At 49.1% G+C, this 20,505-nt stretch overlaps 1 protein-coding gene across 3 annotated transcripts in view; it reads right to left on the bottom strand.

Moving 5' to 3' along the window:
- The window catches only part of ABCC8 (ATP-binding cassette, sub-family C (CFTR/MRP), member 8), a 100,758-nt gene extending 91,149 nt beyond the window's left edge, over positions 1-9,609 (bottom strand). For 2 of the 3 annotated variants that reach the window (XM_011992945.1, XM_011992946.1), the window contains exons 1-3: positions 9,404-9,609; positions 7,664-7,805; positions 2,876-2,997 (exon numbers count right to left, since the gene is read on the bottom strand). In XM_011992945.1, coding sequence (XP_011848335.1) covers positions 2,876-2,997; positions 7,664-7,805; positions 9,404-9,551 — 412 coding nt within the window. In that variant the 5' untranslated portion in view covers positions 9,552-9,609. The remainder of the gene's footprint in view (positions 1-2,875; positions 2,998-7,663; positions 7,806-9,403) is intronic. The other variant, XM_011992944.1, reaches the window with a different exon arrangement.
- Positions 9,610-20,505: the final 10,896 nt, after the last annotated feature.

Here is a 20,505-nt window from a genome sequence, read left to right as displayed (position 1 = left end):
ACACCATTCTCCTGCCTCAGCCTCCTGAGTAGCTGGGACTACAGGTGCCTGCCACCTCGCCCGGCTAGTTTTTTGTATTTTTTTTAGTAGAGACGGGGTTTTACCGTGTTAGCTAGGATGGTCTCGATCTTCTGACCTCGTGATCCGCCCGTCTCGGCCTCCCAAAGTGCTGGGATTACAGGCTTGAGCCACCGCGCCCGGCCTCTTCTGAATTTTCTAATGTGTTTTGTTCCTTCTGCCTTGGGGCCTTCGCACATGCTGTTCCCTCTACCTGAAGCACTCTTTCCTCCCTTCTTCCAGTTAGTGTCTTCAGTTCTCAGCTCAAATATGACTTTCAGAGAACATTTCCTTGGCTTCATCTGGGTTCCAGGATCATGGTTCCTTCATGGAAAAATGTAAGCTGCACCACAGGTCCCCTTTCTGTGGGACTCCATACCCAGGTCAGACATCAGCCTCCTCAGAGGGCCAGCCATTCTCCCAATATGCATTGCCCACTGTCCCTGCAGCTCACAGGCGCGTCCCTTCCACTTTTCCCTGTTCTAGAATTTCTGGCTCTGTGGAGCCTCCTTTCAAGGGAAGATAACTCCAACAAGGGGAATGGAGGGAGTTAGTCTTTGTTCCTTAGAAAAGGACAAATCCATCCATGGGTGATAGCTTGTGCTTTAAAGAGAGAACATTATGTTTTTACTGGAGAATGAGAAAATGAACTCCTCGGATGTCCACACAGGGTGTTTCCAGAGGGCACTGGTCAGCCAGGCCCTGGTGGTTAGTGAAGGGTTCTCTACAGACGAGGAGCTGCTTCAGAAATGGAAGCAGGGTGGCTCCCTGAAGCCTGTATTTAACTTCTCCCCTCTCAACCTGCTTCCCCCAGCTTCCGTTCATACTCACGTGGGGGGCCCTGGGTTAGGGGTAGGGGGATCACCTGGATAATCCTGATGGAGCTCAGATCCCACCTTCTACAGAAAGGCAGACCTGTGATTAGTGCAAGAAGCACCCTGTACTCCCTGAACACAACAGTGTCACTGGCTTAGCACAGAGCGTGCCAGACTCCAAATGTCAATTCGATGCGGTGATTCCTAAAAATTAGTCCGACTTAATGACACAGTGTGAACACAGTCTAACTGCCAGATGTACAGCCCCAGCCTTAGACACACAGGCTGAACCCCAATACAGAGGCCGACCTGCAGACTGATACCTTTGCCCCAAGGACAGAGTCTGAGGGCCCTTAGACACACAGTGTCAGAAATGATTAGGAGATTGCACGGATGCTAGATTCCCGGCTGTGCCCCTTGACGAGCTAGATTAGTGCTAGTTATTTAACCGCTGAGCCTCAGTTTTCTGATATGTAAAGGGAAAATAATAAAGGTACCTACCTCATAGAGTTGTTGAAAGGATTAAATGAGTTAATACATATCACATAGGTAGGATGGGGCCTGGCATACAGTAAGTACAAAGTGAGTATTTGCCGTTATTATTTTTAACCTCTCAGTTTCAGGGTCCACATTGGAAAATGGGGATATTAACAATACCAATAAGGAGGCTGGGGGAATTAGCCTGTGGGACAATGAATATAAGGAACATGGCACGGAGCCTGCCCCACAGCACATACTCAGTAAATGTCAACCATCATCCTGTTGCTTCTGCCTGGGACCCCAGTCCTGCAGTATTTAACATTTCAGAAGCTCTAAGTGGGCACTCCTTCCTGAGTCTCTCTAAATGTTAGCAAACCTGAAGTTCTGGTCCCAGAGCCTTTCTCTTCTCTCCCCAGGTGACCTCTTCCAGTCTCAAGCTTTCTTTCTCCCTTTCTTTTTTCTTTTCTTTTCTCTTCTCTTCTCTTTCCTTCTTTTCTTTCTTTCCTTCTTTCTTTCTTTCTTGACGAGTCTTGCTCTGTCACCCAGGCTGGACTGCAGTGGTGCGATCTCAGCTCACCACAACCTCTGCCTCCTGGATTCAAGTGATTCACCTGCCTCAGTGTCCTGAGTAGCTGGGACCACCAGTGTGTGCCACCACGCCAAGCTAATTTTTGTATTTTTAGTAGAGGTGGGGGTTTCTCATGTTGGCCAGGCTGGTCTCAAACTGCTGACCTCAGGTGATCCGTCCACCTTGGCCTCCCAAAGTGCTGGGATTACAGGTGTGAGCCAGGGCACCCGGCCCCAGGCTCAGCCTTTAGATGCCATCTACAAGGCCCACCTCCTGAAAGTGTAGCTCTTACCCTGCCTGACCTCCCCATGAAAGCCCAACTTGACACTTGAGTTGGCTGTCTCTGTGATATCTCAAGCTCGATATGCCCCAATAGAAAACTTGATCCCACCACAGCCCACCTTCCCCTCCTCTGCCACATCAGTTATTGATGCCACAGTTCACCCAGGTGCTCAGGCCCAGAGCCAGTGACTCTTCCTTTCTCCTCTCCTGGCGCCAGCCCTCACCTCCCACTCTTCCCCTTGCTCATTTGGCTTTGCCCACAGTGACATCTTTGCCAAATCTATCCCTATCAGAGGCCTTTGCACTTGTCACTCCCCTTGCAGGGAACACTTTCCCCCAAATACCTGCACACCCACATTTACCAAAGCCCTTCCCTGACCATCCTGTGTAGATAGCAACATGGCCATTGCCCCTACCCCTTACTCAGCTTGATTTTCTTCATAGCATCACCACTACCTATTTGTTTGTTTGTTTATTCACTGTATTTGCCCATCTGTCCTCCTTCACCAGACTGTAAGCTCCATGAAGACAGAGATTTTTTTTCTTCTTCTATTCCGAATCTCTACTGTCTAGAGCAGTACCTGGCACATGGTGAGTCCTCAGTAAACATTATCTGAAGAAATGAATGAAACATTATCTGAAGAAATGCCCCTCCCTCCTATACCTCACTTACCAATTAGCAGCTTGGGGAAGTTGGAAGTCTCGATGTTGTGATAGTAGACCACAGAGGTGACAGCAGCCATGAACGCCATCCCGGCTGGCATGTACAGGTGGAGGTGGCGGGATTCAGTCACCCTGAGATGGGAGAGAGAAATAGACAGGATGGGGACGTTCTAAGTACTGCGACAGAGCAGCCCAGACCTTGAATTCCGAAGGCTGAACACTGAACTTTTATAGCATCACTGTATAGGCTGCAGGGCCCTTTAGTTAATGGGCATATTTGGAGTATAGGCTGGGCAGAGCTGCCAGTACGTGGAGTAGAGCTGGATATTTGGAGGTCTTACTGTGTGCTGAGCCCTAAGCACAAGGGTCGCTGGGATCTCTTGAGCAGTGCAGGGGCCTGTATGCCACAACTCAACCAGTGACAGTCCCATTTAACATGAACAGCATAAGTCAGCATTGGCACCCTCCCCGGGGCTGTGATAACAAACTGATGAGAGTCAATATTTATGGAACATTTACCCTGTGCCAGGCACTGTTCTAAGCATGCGATATATATTAACCCACTTAATCTTCATTAAACCCCATCAAGTGGGTACTCTTAGTCTCCCATTTTATGGTTGAGGAAACTGAGGCACGAAGAGGCACTTCCAAGGTCCTGATTTTGTCTTCTCCCTCAGGATGGGGAATGCGGCAGTCAATATCAGCTCATATTCTTTTCACTCACAGAGGCCTCTAAGTGGGTGGACCCTGGTCTGGGGGTGAGACCCAGAGGCAGCCAGAGCCTCCTCCCAGGCCTCAGTCTTCCCTGTGCCTGGTGAAGAGGGTCACCTTACTTAGTCATGATCATGCCCTTCCACAGCTCTCTCCTGCAGACAGCAAAACCCACTCTGCTCAGCCTGGAACGAAAGGCCCAGGCTATGTGGCCTCCAGCCACTTTACCAGAGCTGCCCAGCCTGCCCTTTCTGCTCCAGCCCTGTGGGACTCATTCCATTCCCAGATGGCCTGCTACAGCCTGATGCCTCAGTGCTGCTGTTGCCCACCAGGCTACTTCTATCCAGTGTGCCAAGGGTCCCTGCCCTTGAGACGCTGATGGTAGGGAGGAGGCTGCCATGCTCAGAGCTAACTCTTGGAGTCAGCAGGCTAGGGAAGTGATACCGCCAATGGACAGAGGCTGAGAGAGGACAAAGGAGGGGGTGGGCAACCAAGGACAGCTTCCTAGAGGAGGTGGCACCAGGTTGGACTTTGAAGGATATATAAGAGTTCAACAGAGAAGAAGGAAGGACATGAGGAGAGCCATCCTGTGACCCCAGTGGGTCTGGTGGGACTGAGGTGCAAGTGTAAAGGCAATGTGGGCTCTCCACCAAAGAGCATCTTCCCCTTATTCTGTGCCAGGAGGACCACAGGTTTGCTCCGGCAGCAATGTACCCAGCCCCAGGGGGAATGGATGGCGATTGGTTTAAGAAGTCATGCAATTCCATACCCCTTTGCCGGTGTTGGTCCACATATTCTGGCCAGTGAGATGTCAAGGAAAGAATAATCTCCCTCATAAAGGAGAGGCATGTCGGGAGAATGCCGTGTCTGCTCATGCTAAGCAATTCCCGGAGCTAGGCAGCCACCTTGTGACCATGGGGAAGATAGGCTGACACACAGAGGATGGTGTGGAAAGACGGGAAGAGGCTGTGTCCCTGAAAACATCAATGAGCACCAAACCAACTTGAAAAGGCAAACTCCACATTTCTTGTTTAATGAAATGGTAAATATTGATATTCTTTAGTGGATATTCTCCACAAAAGGTCTTCAAAGTAATATAGAAAGTACAAGAGAGACAAGGCTAGAGAGCAATCATGAATGGCAACACTGGGCACAGCCAACGCCCTTCCCGGGGATCTTCAAAACTCTTGCCTCTTTACTCCTTGAAAAAATTTTGAAACACCCTCTACTCTCTCACACATTTTTAAGCTGACATCTAAACATGTTTTATCATATGTTGATATAAGTGCTTTTTTTTTTTTTTTGCAATAGGAGGGAGAAATGCTAAAATTTTATAAGATGAAATAAGATGAGGATTAAACTTAATTGAACTAAATATTTCATGGCACGGCTTCATAGAATAGTTTTTAGTTGCTTTGTTAAATAATACAAACTGAATTAGTTAAGAAATTAGGTAAAGTTTTATATACAGGCTTTATCCAGTGTATGGTGGTCTGGGAAAATATTGTAGTTATTTTAAAAAATCTTCTTCACTAACTTATCCTGCTTTGATTGTTCTGAATTCAGAGCATCACGCACAGAAATAATACCCAAAGGAAGAGGAGAAGTGCTACAGGTTTAAGATGGCTTAATTATTCACTAAATGAGGCTCACTCTAAATCAAATCAGGGCAGCCTTAATCAGCCTCCACTCCCACCTGCCCCCTAAATTTCCAGACAGCTCTGAAAACCCAGGCTGGATTAGACTAGGGGTATCACAAGGGTCTGTGATTTCTCCTGTCTGCTCTTTTCCTGCCCTCACTCAAGCTTGCCATCCCTGGGGGAAGGAGCTCACAAAGACCAAATGACAATTACTCAGCTCAAGCTGATCTGTGCCCTGGGGGGAGATGGCCCTTTGCACTGAGCTAAAGCAGAGCAGCCACACACAGGAGGGGCTGCTGACAGCCAGCAGGAAGGCGTCCCTGGACTCATTCATTCCAGTTTCCCACATCCTGGGAATACACAGTCTGCCCAGTGCTCTGCCACTCCCGGCTCTGCACCCTGTCCGTGCTCAAAGTTCATCCTCCACAGCCCCATGAGGCAGCCAAGCCAGGGACGATGATGCTTGTTTCACAAGGCCAGAGAGCAGTCATGAATGGTCACACTGGGAACAGCCACCACTCTGCCCACGGGTCTTCAAAACTCTTGCCTCTTTACTCCTTGAAATAATTTTGAAACACCTTATACTTTCTCACACATTTTTAAGTTGGCATCTAAAATGTTTTATCGTATATTTATAAATGCTTATGCGGCCCAGAAAGCCCGAATGACTTGTCCAAAGTCCCATAGCTGGTACACAGCAGAAGTGCTTTCTAAAGACCCAGGTCTTCCTTCTCCAAGGGCGGGGTGTCTTCCTCTGTCACCATCTGGTGAGTATTTAACATCTGAGGGCTCGCTGTGGCATTTGTGCTACTTTGGAAGGGGTGTAGGGGTGGGGGTGGAGGCGGACTTGTCACCTGCTTGTGTAGCAGTATGCCTTCTGGTCTTCTTGCTGGTCTGGGGACTTTGATAAGCAGGGAGAACTGCTGCCTCCAAGGCAAGCAGGTATTACAGAGATCACTGCTGAAGCCAGGATGCAGGGACACTGGGGGAGGGAAGGTGGGGAACGGGAGGGAGGATGAGGGAGCCTATCCCCTGCCATCCAACTACAGGAGCCAGGCAGTGCTGCAGGAGTGCAGTCTGGATAGTCTGATTGCAGCTCAGGGGGCGCTGGACCTCAGATACTCAAGCCAAATATCCCTCTCCTCCATCACTCCCTCTCCTGGCAGTCTCTCATTCTTGCTGCTTACTGGATTCTTCCTTAGTGAGATGGCTGCTCCAGCTCCTCTTCTGTCCTCGACTGCTGACACACCATTTCTGTCTGCAGTTATCGCTCACCTAGACTACTGCAATCAATGCTAAGTGCCACTTCTATTATACCTCTAGCTTCTCCCTGCCTCCAGCCTGCGCTGAACACCTCCTCAGGTTCTCACCTAAAAGTGTTATGCTGATGACATCCCTCTTCTTTTCCAAACTGCTGACCAAATCCAACCCAAACATGCAGTCTGGGATTCACAGTCCTCCTGAGATGCCCCAACCTGGGTTCCCAGCCTCAGCCTCCATTGCTCCCTAGCCTGTGTTTAATGCTCCAGCCCCTGCGCTGCTCCCTAGCCCTACCTGCTTTTCTCTTTGGTGCCTTTTCTCTTCCCTCAGGCACCACAAGCTCTCTCTCTCCTTCCTCCTCTGTGTGTCAGAAACCTAGTCACCCTTCCAGATTCCGGTCCAAAGCCCTCTCAACCACGGAACTTGCCCAACTCTGCCTTCCTCTTGCCTCCCAGAGTATTTATTTGTAACACAGTTTCATTTATTCTCCTAAGGACCCAATAAATGTTTATGGACTGAATAATGTTTATGTTTATCACATGCCTTGCACTGTGAATACAAAGATGAACAAGACTCAGATTCTAACTCTTAGGCCTTTCTGACTCAGAAGACAGTTTTGCAAATAGACATAAACTTTAACATACAGTATGATCCGTGCTGTACCAGAGGTGGGAGGAGTGTGCTGTGAGACCCAAAGGGAACGTAGGCATAGGGAATGAGGCCAGAGACAGGTGGGGCTGACTGTGAAGACCTTGGATGGTGGGCTGAGGATCTGAGACCACATCTTCGAAACAGCTGAGAATCAAGGAAAGGTCTTATGCAAGAGTGGGTGGCATGCTTAGATTTTTTTTTTTTTTTTCCAAGAAGGTAACTCCGGCAGCTTGTAGAAGAGACCTGGCACTTTCCACTGGAATTGTGGCATTCTAATACGCTCTAGCATTATTTCACTGGGACTTAGCATGCAGATCCATGCTCCCTCCACTCTCCTGGACTGATGGCAGGGCCTGGGACTCACTTGTGTCCAATGCCCAGCTCAGAGAGGTTGGCACATAGGAGACATTGAATTGCTGGATGTAGTAACAAAAGATATGGGCTTGTGGAATGCAGGTGAGCTAGCGTCTCCTTCGGCCTTTCAGGAAGTACCCTGTAGCAGATTCACTTTCCTGAGTCCTCAGACAGTCACTCACCCATCAGACAGGATGCCCTCTGCAATCTCACACACCAGGACGAAGAGCAGCATGAAAGTCAGGATCCACCGCAGGTTGTGCCCAGGGAAATGAAGCCACGTGCTGTGATGGATGTGCACCTTGGAGCTCTGACTGCCCCATCCTGCAGGGAAAGACAGTCAGAGGCAGGATGCCTGCCCACTTGGAGGAGGAGGAGGGTGCATGAACCCCAGAAGGTTGCTTGGGCATTGGGACCATGGTGGGGGTGACACCTACACATGAGAATCCCCAAGGCTGGTGCACACAAACTAAACGTCCAACTCATTCAGCCTGGTCCTATGCTGGTACCTCCCCCCACCACACCTTTTTTTCTTTTTGAGAGAGGGTCTTGCTCTGTTGCCTCTGCTGGAGTGCAGTGCCACGACCCCTGCTCACTGCAGCCTTGATCTCCTAGGCTAAAGTGATCCTCCAGCCTCCTGAGTAGCTGGGACTACAGGCGCACATCACCATGTTCAGCTAATTTTTAATTTTTTGTAGAAAGAGGGGGATCTCATTATGTTGCCCAAGCTGGTCTCAAACTCCTGGACTCAAGCAATCTTCCTGTCACAGCCCACCAAAGTGCTGGAATTACAGCCGTGAGCCCCTGTGCCCTGCCAAGGTACCCCATTATACACGCTAACTTCTTGTGTGACAAGTCATCAGGTTAATAAACCATTTGGTTGAGAACAGAAGTGAAAATGCTGTTCTTTTTTTATTTTTGATGCACATACGAGCACATATTTTGTATGTTTTCTTTCTATTTCTGTCTAACTGTGTTTGTTAATAACTAGCAACTCTGCTTCTGCAGCAACCTCTTGTAAATCTAATTTTGTGACAATCTTTCCTTTCTTCCCCAAAGCTGTACATGAATTTTAAGATTTGCTTTTTTTCTTAAAGTGAATGAACACGTTTTGGGGAGGCAGGGGACACCCTATGAGTTGATAGACTTGACTGGTCTGGAAGAGCCAAGGTCTTGAAGAGAGATGGGGGCGGGGGGACCTCAGTGGAGAGTCACGCACGATTGTCCCAGCCGTGGCCCCCAACTTTGCAAGCAAGGACGCCGGGGTCGCTGGGTCGGCAAGTCTGAGCTACTTTGCGCAGAGCCTGAGAAGTTGCGCTCTGGAGACACATGCCTGGGTTGGGTGGCGGGGGAAGGGAATCCAAGTCCCTAGCTCTCGCCTCTCCTCGCCCAGGGCGCGGGCCCGGGACTGTCAAAGATCACGGACCACTGCGCGGCTCAGCCCGGTGAAAGCATAGTGGTTAGCGGGGCCTCCATCCCAGGCTCCGAAGCACAGGCTTCCCTCCTCCTTAGGCCCAGCTGCGGCTGAGTGGGAGGGTGCCTTGCGGGAGGGGTGACCCGGCTCCCTAAGCTGCGCCACGGAGGATGAGGCCCGACCCCTCTCCACTTCCCCACCGCGTGCAGAGACCTCCTCTTTCCCTTTCCCCCATCCCAGCTCTTGGCCCTGCAGAAGCAAAACTTGGCGATCCCGTGGGTCACAAACGTCAGCTGTGTTTGGCGCGGGATCGGAGGCACCGGGGGAGTGAAGGGATGAGCTGGTGTGCGAATGCAGGGACCGGCGGGCAGGACACAGGACAGGGGACCCCGGGAACGAGGCTGTCATGGGCCGGAAGGGGACGCCGAGCGGTGCGGCGCGCAGCGCCTCCTCCTCCTCCCTCCCTGCTCTCCCGTCCCCTCCTCCGCTGCTCGCCGCGCGCACTCACCGATGAAGAGGATGGGGAAGGTGATGAAGAGTAGGAAAACGTGCGGCACCACGTTGAGCGCGTCCACAAAGCAGCCGTTGTTGAGGACGCCCTGGTCCACCCGGTAGGCGGCCGAGTGGTTCTCGCTGCCGCAGAAGGCCAGGGGCATGGCGGCGCGGGCTCGGGCTCCGCTGACTCCGGCTCCGCTGGCTCCGCGCGCCTCCCGAGCCTCTGTCCCTCGCAGCTCCGCCGCCCGGCCCGGCCGTCAGGCCCCCGCCCTCCCGGGCCCCGCCCCGCCGGCCTCCGTCTCCCGCACCCCGCCCTGCACCACCACCTGCGGGACCGTGGGGACCGCGAGGAACCCGACCCGCCCTGCCACGCCTGCGCCCGCCTTCCAGATATGGAGGCGCGTGCTCGCAGATGTTGCCGGGGTCGCTTCGTGAGTGCCCCGATGCGCGCGTGCGCTGGGGGCGAGGGGAAGGGCAGGCGGAGATGGGGAGTGGGGTGTGGGCACACTGGAGTCTGGGTAGGAAAGGAGGGTGGGGCGTGCAGAAGAGGAGAGAAGGGTCCACATGGCCTGGAGGGGGCGGGTTCAGGGTCCCTAGCGTGAGTTCACCTGGGCGTGGTGCGGTGGATGTAGAGAGCCGAGGGACGGGGGCAGAGTGGCGCAAGTCTCCACCCCACATGGACGAGAAAAGTGGGGCAGAATGTTACCTTGTGTTGGTGGTGGTGGGGGGTGGGGCTTGGGCGTTTTCAAAAGTGGTCCCAGGTGGGGCAATCCTAGGTACTACTTTACAGCTTATCTGGCACTTTCACACGAGGATCTCCCAGCACTCTTGCTAAGTACAAGTTCTAATCACTTCCATTTTTCTGATGAGGAAAACCAAGCTGCGAGGGAGCTGAAGGGAGGCCAGTAACATGACTTCCCCAAGGTCTCAGTTCCAGCAAGCAGGGAAGCATAGCTTGACCCCAGCTGCTCAGGTCCCCCGTCCCCACCCCCATCATTTGTACTCATGCCTCTGGTACATGACAACCCTACAGCGACTGGCAGACCAGTGGGTAGAATGGGTGACGGCCCCAGGCTGAAAAAGAGGAGCTTTAGAAACGCATCTGGCCAGACGGATGCGAGGCAGTGAAGGGAGACTGAAATTCTTAACCTGACCTGGAACAGGCTTAACATTTGGAGGGCACCATGAAATTGTACAGACAACGTTATGCCTTCCTATACGTTCTGGAGAGATTCTCATGAGACTGTGCCCCAAAGAAGTTTATATCGTATGTAGAAAGAACAGAAAATGGGATTTGGGGGTTAGATTTAAGAAGAACTTTCCTAGATAGGGTATGAAGCATAAATGAGCAAGTTCTCAGGAAGGGTCAGGGGAACACCAAAGGAAGACCCCTTCAGCTCCTTTGCCTACAAGCTTCACTGAGACTGCCCTGAGGCTGCTGAACCTGGTGAGCCCCTCCAGCACGCTTCAGCAAGGCCAAGACTCTGCCCAGGCCCTGAGGCAGAGGGCAGATGGGGTTAGGTGAACAGCCTTGGGAGAGCAGGGTCCAGGGTCTGAAAGCCTCAGTCTCTGACTTTGGAGAATTTCTCTGAAGCCAAAAGATGTTTCTTGCAGCATCAGCCAAAATAGTGAAAACTTGGTGGCAGTAAATATCCTGCACCAGGGACAGGGGTTAATTAACCTGGGAAAATGCAGCCGCTGGAACGGTGCTAGCTGAGTCTGTGTAGTCAATAGAAAAAGTTTACGAGATAGTGTCAGGTGAAAAACGGCAAACAAAATTGTGCTTCCCATGATTATAGCCGTATGAAATATGTATGGTTGCGTGAAGCCTGCAGGGAAAGGTCAGACTTGGAAATATGGTAAGGCAGTGCTCAGTATGTATTAGCTGCCGTCGCTGTGCTTATCATCATTCCTTTTCTTTAAAAATGAGACAGCTGAGGTTCAGAGAGATGAGATGACAGGCCCATGGTCACCCAGCAAGATTTTTTCTTTTAGTTTATTTTTCTTGCTTTCAAGTTTTTTTAAAAATATATTTTCTGCAATGTTGTTATTTTGTTTTGTAGTTACAATATCAGTTTTTCACACTTTCAGCAATGCTATCTTTCTTTTTAGCAGTAATAATATATTCACTTTCAAAGAACGGGGTTCCTAGTCCTGGCTCTACCACTACTAGTTGTGTGATTTGGGGGCAAGTTACCATTCTGCACTTCAGTTTCCTTATTTCTAAGTGGAAAAGATAATAATATGGACCCCAGAGGATTAAGATGAGATCATGGGTGTGAATGTGCTTTGCAAGTAGGGGAGATGGTCCCAGCTGCTTCATCCCCTGGGTGACCACACACGACAGCCCCTCGATCAATCAGGGTTATTTAATGGCCTCTTCCTCACCCCACATTGCCTGGTGCAACCCTCACACTTGCTTATTCCGGGTCATTTAAAATAAACAACAAGTCTGGTATTAAGGGAGCATCACCTGAGACTAAGAAAGTGTTAAGTCTGGAGTCTTGGGGACCCGTGTTTGCCATCTCCAGCACAAACTTACTTGTGACTGTGGACAAATTCCATCTTTCCCTGCACCTAGCTCTACATTGAGGACATGCACCACACTGCCCACCGTGTGGGTGGGAGAATTACTCTGAAAAGTGTGGAGTCAGGTGCGCACGGGGGCATGAAAGGACTTCCTTTGTAGTATATGGGTTGTAATCCTGGAATCAGCCCAAATGCTCATCAATATGGGGCTGGTTCAAACAGACAAAACCCAAACAGACAAAAACCAGATATTGTCTGTACTATGGGATACTATGGAGCAAGCGCAGAGAATAGAGTTATGCTTACTGGCAGGGGAAGATGTCCAAGACACAGACGCAGAGCAGTGTGTCGCATACAAAATCATTTATGTCTGTAACAAGGTTATGCTTGCCTCTGTGGGGAGGTGCTGGGTCTCTAGTGCTTCCCCACCTCCAGCGATGCCTCCTGTTTCTCTTGCTAGGGGCTGGAAGAAGGTCAGACTCTGGGAGCTTGCTTTGAGCAAGGGTAACCCCCCTCTGAGAATTCCCAGCCATTCTCCTGGCAAAATGAAAACTAGGGCTGGATTTTCGGGATTGGATTCTCACACTCACCGGCTACTGGGTGGGTGTGGCCTCAGACAGGGTGTAGCAAAGGGACTGGCACAGAGCTTCAGAAAAGTCCTTTCCAGATCCCTTGAGCCAGGGGGGTTAAGGCTGCAATGAGACATGATCAGGCCACTGCCCTCCAGCCTGGGCAACAGAGCGAGACCCTGTCTCAAAAAAAAAAAAAAAAAAAAAATGTCCCTTCCAGCTCTGATGTTGTTCTGGCCTTAGTGCCTTTGTTTCTATCTGGCTGACTAGGTGTGCCAGTGTTCCAGTGACCTTGGCAGAGAGGGTCATTACAATGACAATGGTGACATAATGGAGTGGGGTGATAGTTTAAGAAATGAACCCTTTCAAAAATCACAATCAACAGTGGGCTGGTTAAAAACAGACAAAAGCAAAACTCATGGTGTGATCTATACTATGGAATAGTGGGGAACAAGTACAGAGCCTAAGTTCAGGCGACCATCACTGACTGGGAAAGATGGGTCCTTTTCCATCTCCTTCAGGTGCTCAAAGCCTGTGTCCACAGGGGAACATGGAAAACTGTAGAACCGGTAAAAGAGAGGACTGATGTAGAGACAAAATGCCTTAACTGAAACCTGGGAGGGAGAAGTGATCTCCTGTCTCATCTCCATCCTGCCCCACGTCAGGAGGAGGGAAGTAGAGAAGTTCTTTTGAGAGGGAGCTTGTGCCCAGCCTCCCTGCCTGTCTGTTGTAGGGGTGGCTGGGGGACAGCCACCAGAAACGACAGGCTGTGTGTAGACTGTGTCAGAAAATCCATCCAGGGGCTTTTTAGGTTTTTAAGAATTACTTTTCTGTAGAGATGGGAGTCTTACTGTGTTGCCCAGGCTGGTCTCGAGCTCCTGGCCTCAAGGGATCCCCTCCCCTGCACCTTGGCCTCTCAGAGTGTTGGGATTACAAGTGTGAGCCACTGTGCCTGGCTCACATACAAGGGTTGTTTTGAAGAAAAGTCTTCTTGTCCCAGGGCAGGGCCTCTAGATGACAGAGGCAGGGGACCCTCAGCCATATTTGAATGGGAAGGGTAAGGCAGGAACAAGATGAACCCTCCCCAGTCTCTTGGCACCACATAATTGGGGAGGTGGGGAAGGAAATCCAAGAAGGCCCAAGGTTAATGTTTTCTGCCAGCCTAGTGGGATGGAGACTTGATATAGAAATTAAATAACATTCTTGTTTTTGCCCACTTAAGTTTTGGTCCAAGATCACCCTCGCCACAGTAACATAACTCAGAAGGATAACTCCCACGGATGTCCTGGTTGCTCTATACCCTTGAGGCCACTTAAGGTCAAACTCAGCATCTCCTTGCATCCTCTAAAAGAGCCAACTCCCAGTCCATTGATTTTAAAAAAAGGAATCTTTACTGAGCTCTTTACAGAGAGCTGGAAGAGGTGTAATTCACACAACTCACAGCAGAAACTTAGTAAAATCCCCCATTTCTCCTGTACCCCCAGTGGTCTTCTCCTTTGTGTGTATCTCATATCTCCTCTTCCTTTCTTCCACACAGTATCTTTTTTTTTTTTTTTTTTTGAGACGGAGTCTTGCTCTGTCGCCCAGGCTGGAGCGCAGTGACCGGATCTCGGCTCACTGCAAGCTCCGCCTCCCGGGTTTACGCCATTCTCCTGCCTCAGCCTCCGGAGTAGCTGGGACTACAGGCGCCCGCCACCTCGCCCGGCTAGTTTTTTTGTATTTTTTTAGTAGAGACGAGGTTTCACCGTGTTAGCCAGGATGGTCTCGATCTCCTGACCTCGTGATCCGCCCGTCTCGGCCTCCCAAAGTGCTGGGATTACAGGCTTGAGCCACCGCGCCCGGCCAGTATCTTTTTTTAAAAAACATGCCCCTTGTGACCCAGAGCAAGTCAGTATTTGCCTTCAGCTTGCTTACCCACTTAGGGCTTCTCAAGCAAGCCTCGCTCCCTTCCCAAGCTGCTGGTCATCCCCAAACCTGCTCTCTTTCTGGGAAGATTATTGAGGGGGCAGGGGTGATAAGATTTTCTCCTTTTTGTTTCACCAACAGTTGTTGAGTGCTTAGTACATGCCAACCACTTTACGTGTTTTAAATCTCACAGTAACCCTGCCTAGTAGTTACAACTATCGGGAGAACTGAGGCTCAGAGAGGTTAAGTCCCATTCCCTAGTCACACAGCTGGGGGAGTTGGTGGAGAAAACAGACAAACTCAGCGAGGCCTGGCTTCAAAGCCTGTGCTGTTAACCACTTCCCAAAGGGATCCTGGGGGTACCAAGGATTTTTCTGCCTCTGAGACTTTGACTCCTGAGGAGGGAGTGCAAGGCCCAAAGAACAGACCTTTGGGGAAACCTGTGTATCTGTGCCTTTTGCCTATTCTCTGTTAGAACCCGAAAGAAAGGCCTAGTTCTGTCACTGGCATCCGTCCGGAGTCAGATGAGAAGATTCGAGGGTGAGGGGGCCCTGCTTCCTGAGGCCTTACCCCCGTGGGTGAAGCAGGCACACAAATGACCCTGCAGTGATTTGCTTTGGAGACAGCTGCCACTGCTGACGGAAGGAAATGTGTGTGAACAGCATGGGGACAGCTCTGGGTCTGACCCAATGCTGTGGAATCCCATAAGGTGTGCTGACTGAACCTGCTCCCTGCCCAGGGCCACACTGCTGCAGACTGTCCCTCAGGGTTCAGCCAAAGAGGACTCCGCTCTCTGGCCCGGCCAGGACCTTGACAGATACCTCTGGCTGGCATAGCACGGCCTCAGCGGTCTGGGCCTGGAGGGTCCTGCTAGTGCTGGGGCTGAGGCCAGGTGATGCGAGGGCACTGCTCAGTAACTTCCCATTTCCTGTATGTTCCTCCCCTCTCCACAGAGGGACTTCAGCTCCTGTCCCCTGAGCAGAGCCTGCCTAAACCCAAACTCTGTAGTGGGGAGGTTTAGGTCCTGGCGTTATCCCTGACCAGCTGTGTGACCTTGGGCCAGTAGCCTCCCTGAGCCTCAGCTGTCAAATAGGAAGAATAACCTCTCTCTTATGGAGAGTGTGCGTGAGAAAACCTGGCACACAGGAGACACTCGAGTCAAGCTTTTCCACTTTCAGGTCAGCCAAGGGCTTCTTGTCTGAAATCCCAAGATACTCACGGATTTTTTTTTTTTTAAATAATGGATTGAGTTCCTGCCTAGTGCCAAGTCATTTATTACATTGTCTGGTTTAGTCACCATCTCTCTTTAAAGCAGGTAGTATGCTTGCTATTACCAAGTTGAGAATAAGGCAGAGAGAAAACCTTGGTTGCCCAAGGTCATCCAGCAAAGAAGGTGGCAGAGTCCAGGTTCCTATAGGGGCAGCCTTCTGAGATACAGGGATGGGCTTAGGCAGGGGTGGGATAAATGAAGAAGACAAAAGCGGGAGTGGAAGCTATCCATTTGGAAGGGGGTGTGATGTGGTGGGAGGCGGGACTTGTCTGGATGCAGTGTCTGCAGAGCAAGCCCCCTGTTCTTATTTATTTATTAATTATTATTATTTTTTTTAATCTTTGTGGATACAGAGTAGGTGGATATATTTATGAGGTACATGAGATCTTTTGATAATGTATAATAATCACATCAGAATAAAGGGGGTATCCATCACCTCAAGCATTTATCTTTTCTTTGTGTTATAAATAATCCAGTTATACTCTTTGAATTATTTTATTTTATTTTTTGAGACAGAGTCTCACTCTGTCACCCAGGCTGGAGTGTGGTGGCACGATCTCAGCTCATTGCAACTTTTGCCTCCTGGATTCAAGTGATTCTCCTGTCTCAGCCTCCCGAGTAGCTGGGATTACAGGCCCACACCACCACATCCGGCTAATTTTTTATATTTTTAGTAGAGATGGGGTTTCACCATGTTGGCCAGGCTGGTCTTGAACTCTGACCTCAGGTGATCCACCTCCCTCAGCCTCCCAAATTGCTGGGATTACGGGTGTGAACCACTGTGCCTGGGCCCTCTTTGAGTTATTTTAAAATGTACCAATAAATTATTGCTGATTGTAGTCACCCTGTTGTGCTATCTAAATACTAGATCCTATTCATTCTATCTAACTATAATTTTGTACCCATTAACCATTCCTCCCTTACCCCCCTCCTCCACCCTTCCTAGCTTCTGGTACTTCTACTCTCTATCTTGATGACTTCAATTGTTTCCATTTTTAGCTCTCACAAATAAGTGAGAGCAAGTGAAATTTGTTTTTCTGTGCCTGGCTTATTTTGCTTAACATAATGATCTCCAGTTCCACCCATGTTGTTGCAAATGACAGGATCTCATTTTTTATGGCTGTATAGTACTCCACTGTGCATAAGTACCACATTTTCTTTATCTATTCATCTGTGGATGGACACTTAGGTTGCTTCCATATCTTGGCTACTGTGAACAGTGTTGCAACAAACATGGTAGTGCAGATATCTCTTCAATATACTGATGTCCTTTCTTTTGGGTATATACACAGCAGTGAAATTGCTGGACCACAGGGTAGCTCTAGTTTTAGTTTTTTGAGGAACCTTCAAACTGTTCTCCGTAGTGGTTGTACGAATGTACATTCCCACCAACAGTGTCCGAGGGTTCCTTTTTCTCCATGTCCTCTCCAGCATTTGTTATTGCCTGTCTTTTGGATATAAGCCATTTTAACTGGGGTAAGATAATATCTCATTGTAGTTTTGATTTGCATTTCTCTGATGATCAATCCCCTGTTCTTAGACTTGGCTGGTTGAGTGCATGTCCATACATAATGTATATAGTTGACTTCCTTGTTGCAATGGACTGAGTGTTTATGTACCCCCCACTCCCAAATCCTAATCCCCAAGGTGATGATGTTAGGGGGTGGGGCCATCCAGAGATGATTACATCATGAGGGCAGAGTCCTCATGAATGGGATTAGTACCCTTATGAAAGAGGCCCCAGAGACCTCATTTGCCCCTTCCACCACATGAGTTTGCAGTGAGAAGACGGCCACCTATGAGGAGGCGGGTCCTTACCAGACACCAATTCTGTTAGTGCCTTGATCTTGAACTTCCCAGCATCCAGAACTAGGAGGAATAAATGTCTGTTGTTTATAAGTCACCCAATCTATGGTATTTTGTTAGAGCAGCACAAACAAACTAAACCACTTGTTCACTGATGAAAACTTGCTGTATAAATGGAGGTAAGTGTGGCTACATGTGAGACTGTGATTCTGTAGAAGACCCTTCTCTGGTACTTGGCCAGAGAAGAACCTCTCACTCAGGGCAATCAGAAACCTGAAATGGAGAGAGAGTGTGAGAGAGAGAGTTAGGAGTGAGAGAAACATGGAGACAGACTCACAGCCAGTACCTAGCATTTACCTGCTGTAAGACGACATTGCCAAAGTGTCTCCTCATGCCCCATGTTGAGCCAAAAGCTATTTTTTAGCTAAAATTTGTACACTAAAATTTCAAATTGGTGAATATATTAAATTTGCAGATTGTTTTTATCCAGTGTGTCATTGAGGAGGTAATTATTTAATGATGCGAGTGCTCTGAGGCTTGGGCAGAGGACAGAGACTACAGAAGTTCTGTTTAGAAGAGCAACCCCAGTGGTTTGGAGAGAAGCATCACCTTTTCTACTGAAGCCAGAGAAATCATGTAAAATTCCTCTGCTGCCCCAGAGACTGGTTCCCTGGTGGGATGGAGTAGGGGAGGAGGGTGTTGAGGTGTTGCTCATTCCCCTAACTGGGGAAATAACCTGGCTCAGTCAGTGGGTGCACCAATGTGTAACTGAGACAGTCAGTAATAGGCGTTTATTAAGCACCTGCCATGACAGCTGGGTTCCTCTGTAAGTCTGTGAAATCAGCATTATTGTGTCCTTAGGAAACTGAGGCCCAGACAGGCTAAGGGACTTGTCCTAGCTCACACGGTGCAGTAAGATTTGGAGCCTAGATTGGAACCCAGGTTAAGCTGGGTCTGGAACCCATGTGCTTTCTGTACTGATGGTTCTCAACAAGTGTGGTCCCTGGGACCAGCAGATGGGAATTACATGGGAATTTGTTAGAAATGCAAATTCTCAGGCCAGCCCCTAACCTACCAAATCTGAAACTCTAGTCCAAACGTCTGCTTTAACAAGTCCTCCAGGTGACTCTGATGCATGCTAAAGTTTGAGAACCATTTCTCTCCACCACATTGTCTCCAGTTAAGGAATAATAACTGATGGTCCCTGCCCTCAGGGGTTTACCATATGGCTGGGAAAACAAAAGAAATATATATTTATTTAAAAACAAAAAGTTGGCTGGGCTTGGAAAGGGTGCTTCCTAGAAGCTTTAGGGGAAATGATGGCCTTGAGGGTTGGCCCAGTCTGCACAGGTGAAGAAGTCAGCCTGGTTGGGAAGGGTATGCCAGTGTGTGCAAAGGAGGGGCCACTGAGCTACAGTTTTCCAGATGCAATGAATGAACTAATGAGTCTTTCTAGGATGGAGTGCAGGCTGAGGGGAGTCATGGAAAATAATGGGGTGAAGGGGGACTGGATTGTTAGTGCTTCAGAACTTTCAGCCAAGGAGTTCCCCACATAGCTTCTGCTCCTATAGGCAGCCATCATTCATTTGACAATCTTTATTTATGAAGCACCTGCTGTGTGTGCCCAGAACAGGGCAATGGAAGCTAAAAGCAGCTCTTCCCAGAGGCTGTGCTGTTCCCTCTTGGGGATGGCACCTCCAAATCCCCCAGGTATCTGACGACCGGCTTCTCAGCTTTCAGCACTGGGCTCCATAGTCACTTCCTAGTTAACCCTTTCCTGGTCCTTCCCTGAGGTGGGCTGGCTTAAAGTCCTCTCCCCTGCATCCCCCTTCCTAAATCCACTTATGGACTCAGAGTGAGGAGCTGCAGGCCTGAGGTAGCTGCCAGCTGGATGGCTGTTGGACTGTGTCAAGGCTCTGGAATCATACAAGACAAGATTTTGCTCCTTGGTACCTGTCAGGTAAGTGATGGGGCTTGCACAGTAGTCTGAGCTGGCTCACTGGTCTCAGGATCACCCTTGACCAATGAAAAGTCTGTGGCCAGAGTGGCCAACTGTGTCACATACAGGCAGAGAGGGAGAGACTCTGCTTCCTTGGAGGTGGCTGCCTTCTGTGCTTGCCGAGAACCTGCTATCATCGGCCAGCCTGCAACCGTCATACTGTTTGTACACGTGGACTGTGGGGAAATAACATTTCCTTGAATTTCTCAGTGCTCCTGTAAAAAGCCCTGGCCTCCTGAGTCTTGAAAATGTATATGACATAAAGGAAAAGAATTTGTGCTTTCACCTTCCTTAGAAGCATTCTGCCCTTAATATAAGCATGAGAATCAGATCTGTAGCTATGTGTCTAGTTAACGTGTCTGTTCTAAAAGGATAATAAAATGTGTCTACTCATATGAGGTTCCTGGAATAGTCAGATTCATAGAGATGGAAAGTAGAATGATGATTACCAGGGGCGACGGGGAGGGGAGAATGGGAGTTATTATTTAATGGGTACAGAGTTCAGTTTTGCAAGATGAAAAGAGTTCTGGAGATGGGTGGTGGTGATGGTTGCACAACAGTGTGAATGTACTTAATATAACTCAACTGTACTTAAAAATGGTTACGATGCTAAGTTTTATGTTATGTGTGTGTATTGTACCACAATTTTTTTAAAGGATAAAAAAATTCTTATCTCCCCAAGGGGGCCAAAAGGTTACAGCAAGGGCTAGGTCCCCAGGCTAAGGTCCCAAGGTGCCAGGAAGACTAGAATGCTCTCTCCCTACCTAAATCCCGAGGCATTTTTTTATTTTAATTTTTGTGGGTACATGGTAGGTGTATATATTTATGGGGTATGGGAGATGGTTTGATACTGAAATGCAATGTGAAATAATCGCATCATGTAAAATGGGGTATCCATGGCTCTCAAGCATTTATCCTTTGAGTTACAATCCATTATACTCTTTTAATGTACAATTAAATTATTGACTATAGTCACCCTGTTGTGCTGTCAAATACCAGGTCTTATTCATTCTTTCTAACTACTTTTTTTTGTGTGT

This window comes from Mandrillus leucophaeus, unplaced genomic scaffold (genome assembly GCF_000951045.1).
Source record: "Mandrillus leucophaeus isolate KB7577 unplaced genomic scaffold, Mleu.le_1.0 Scaffold420, whole genome shotgun sequence".
NCBI lineage: Eukaryota > Metazoa > Chordata > Mammalia > Primates > Cercopithecidae > Mandrillus > Mandrillus leucophaeus.
The sequence above is the reverse complement of the archived record's forward strand: the minus strand, read 5'-3'. Positions and strand labels throughout refer to the sequence as shown.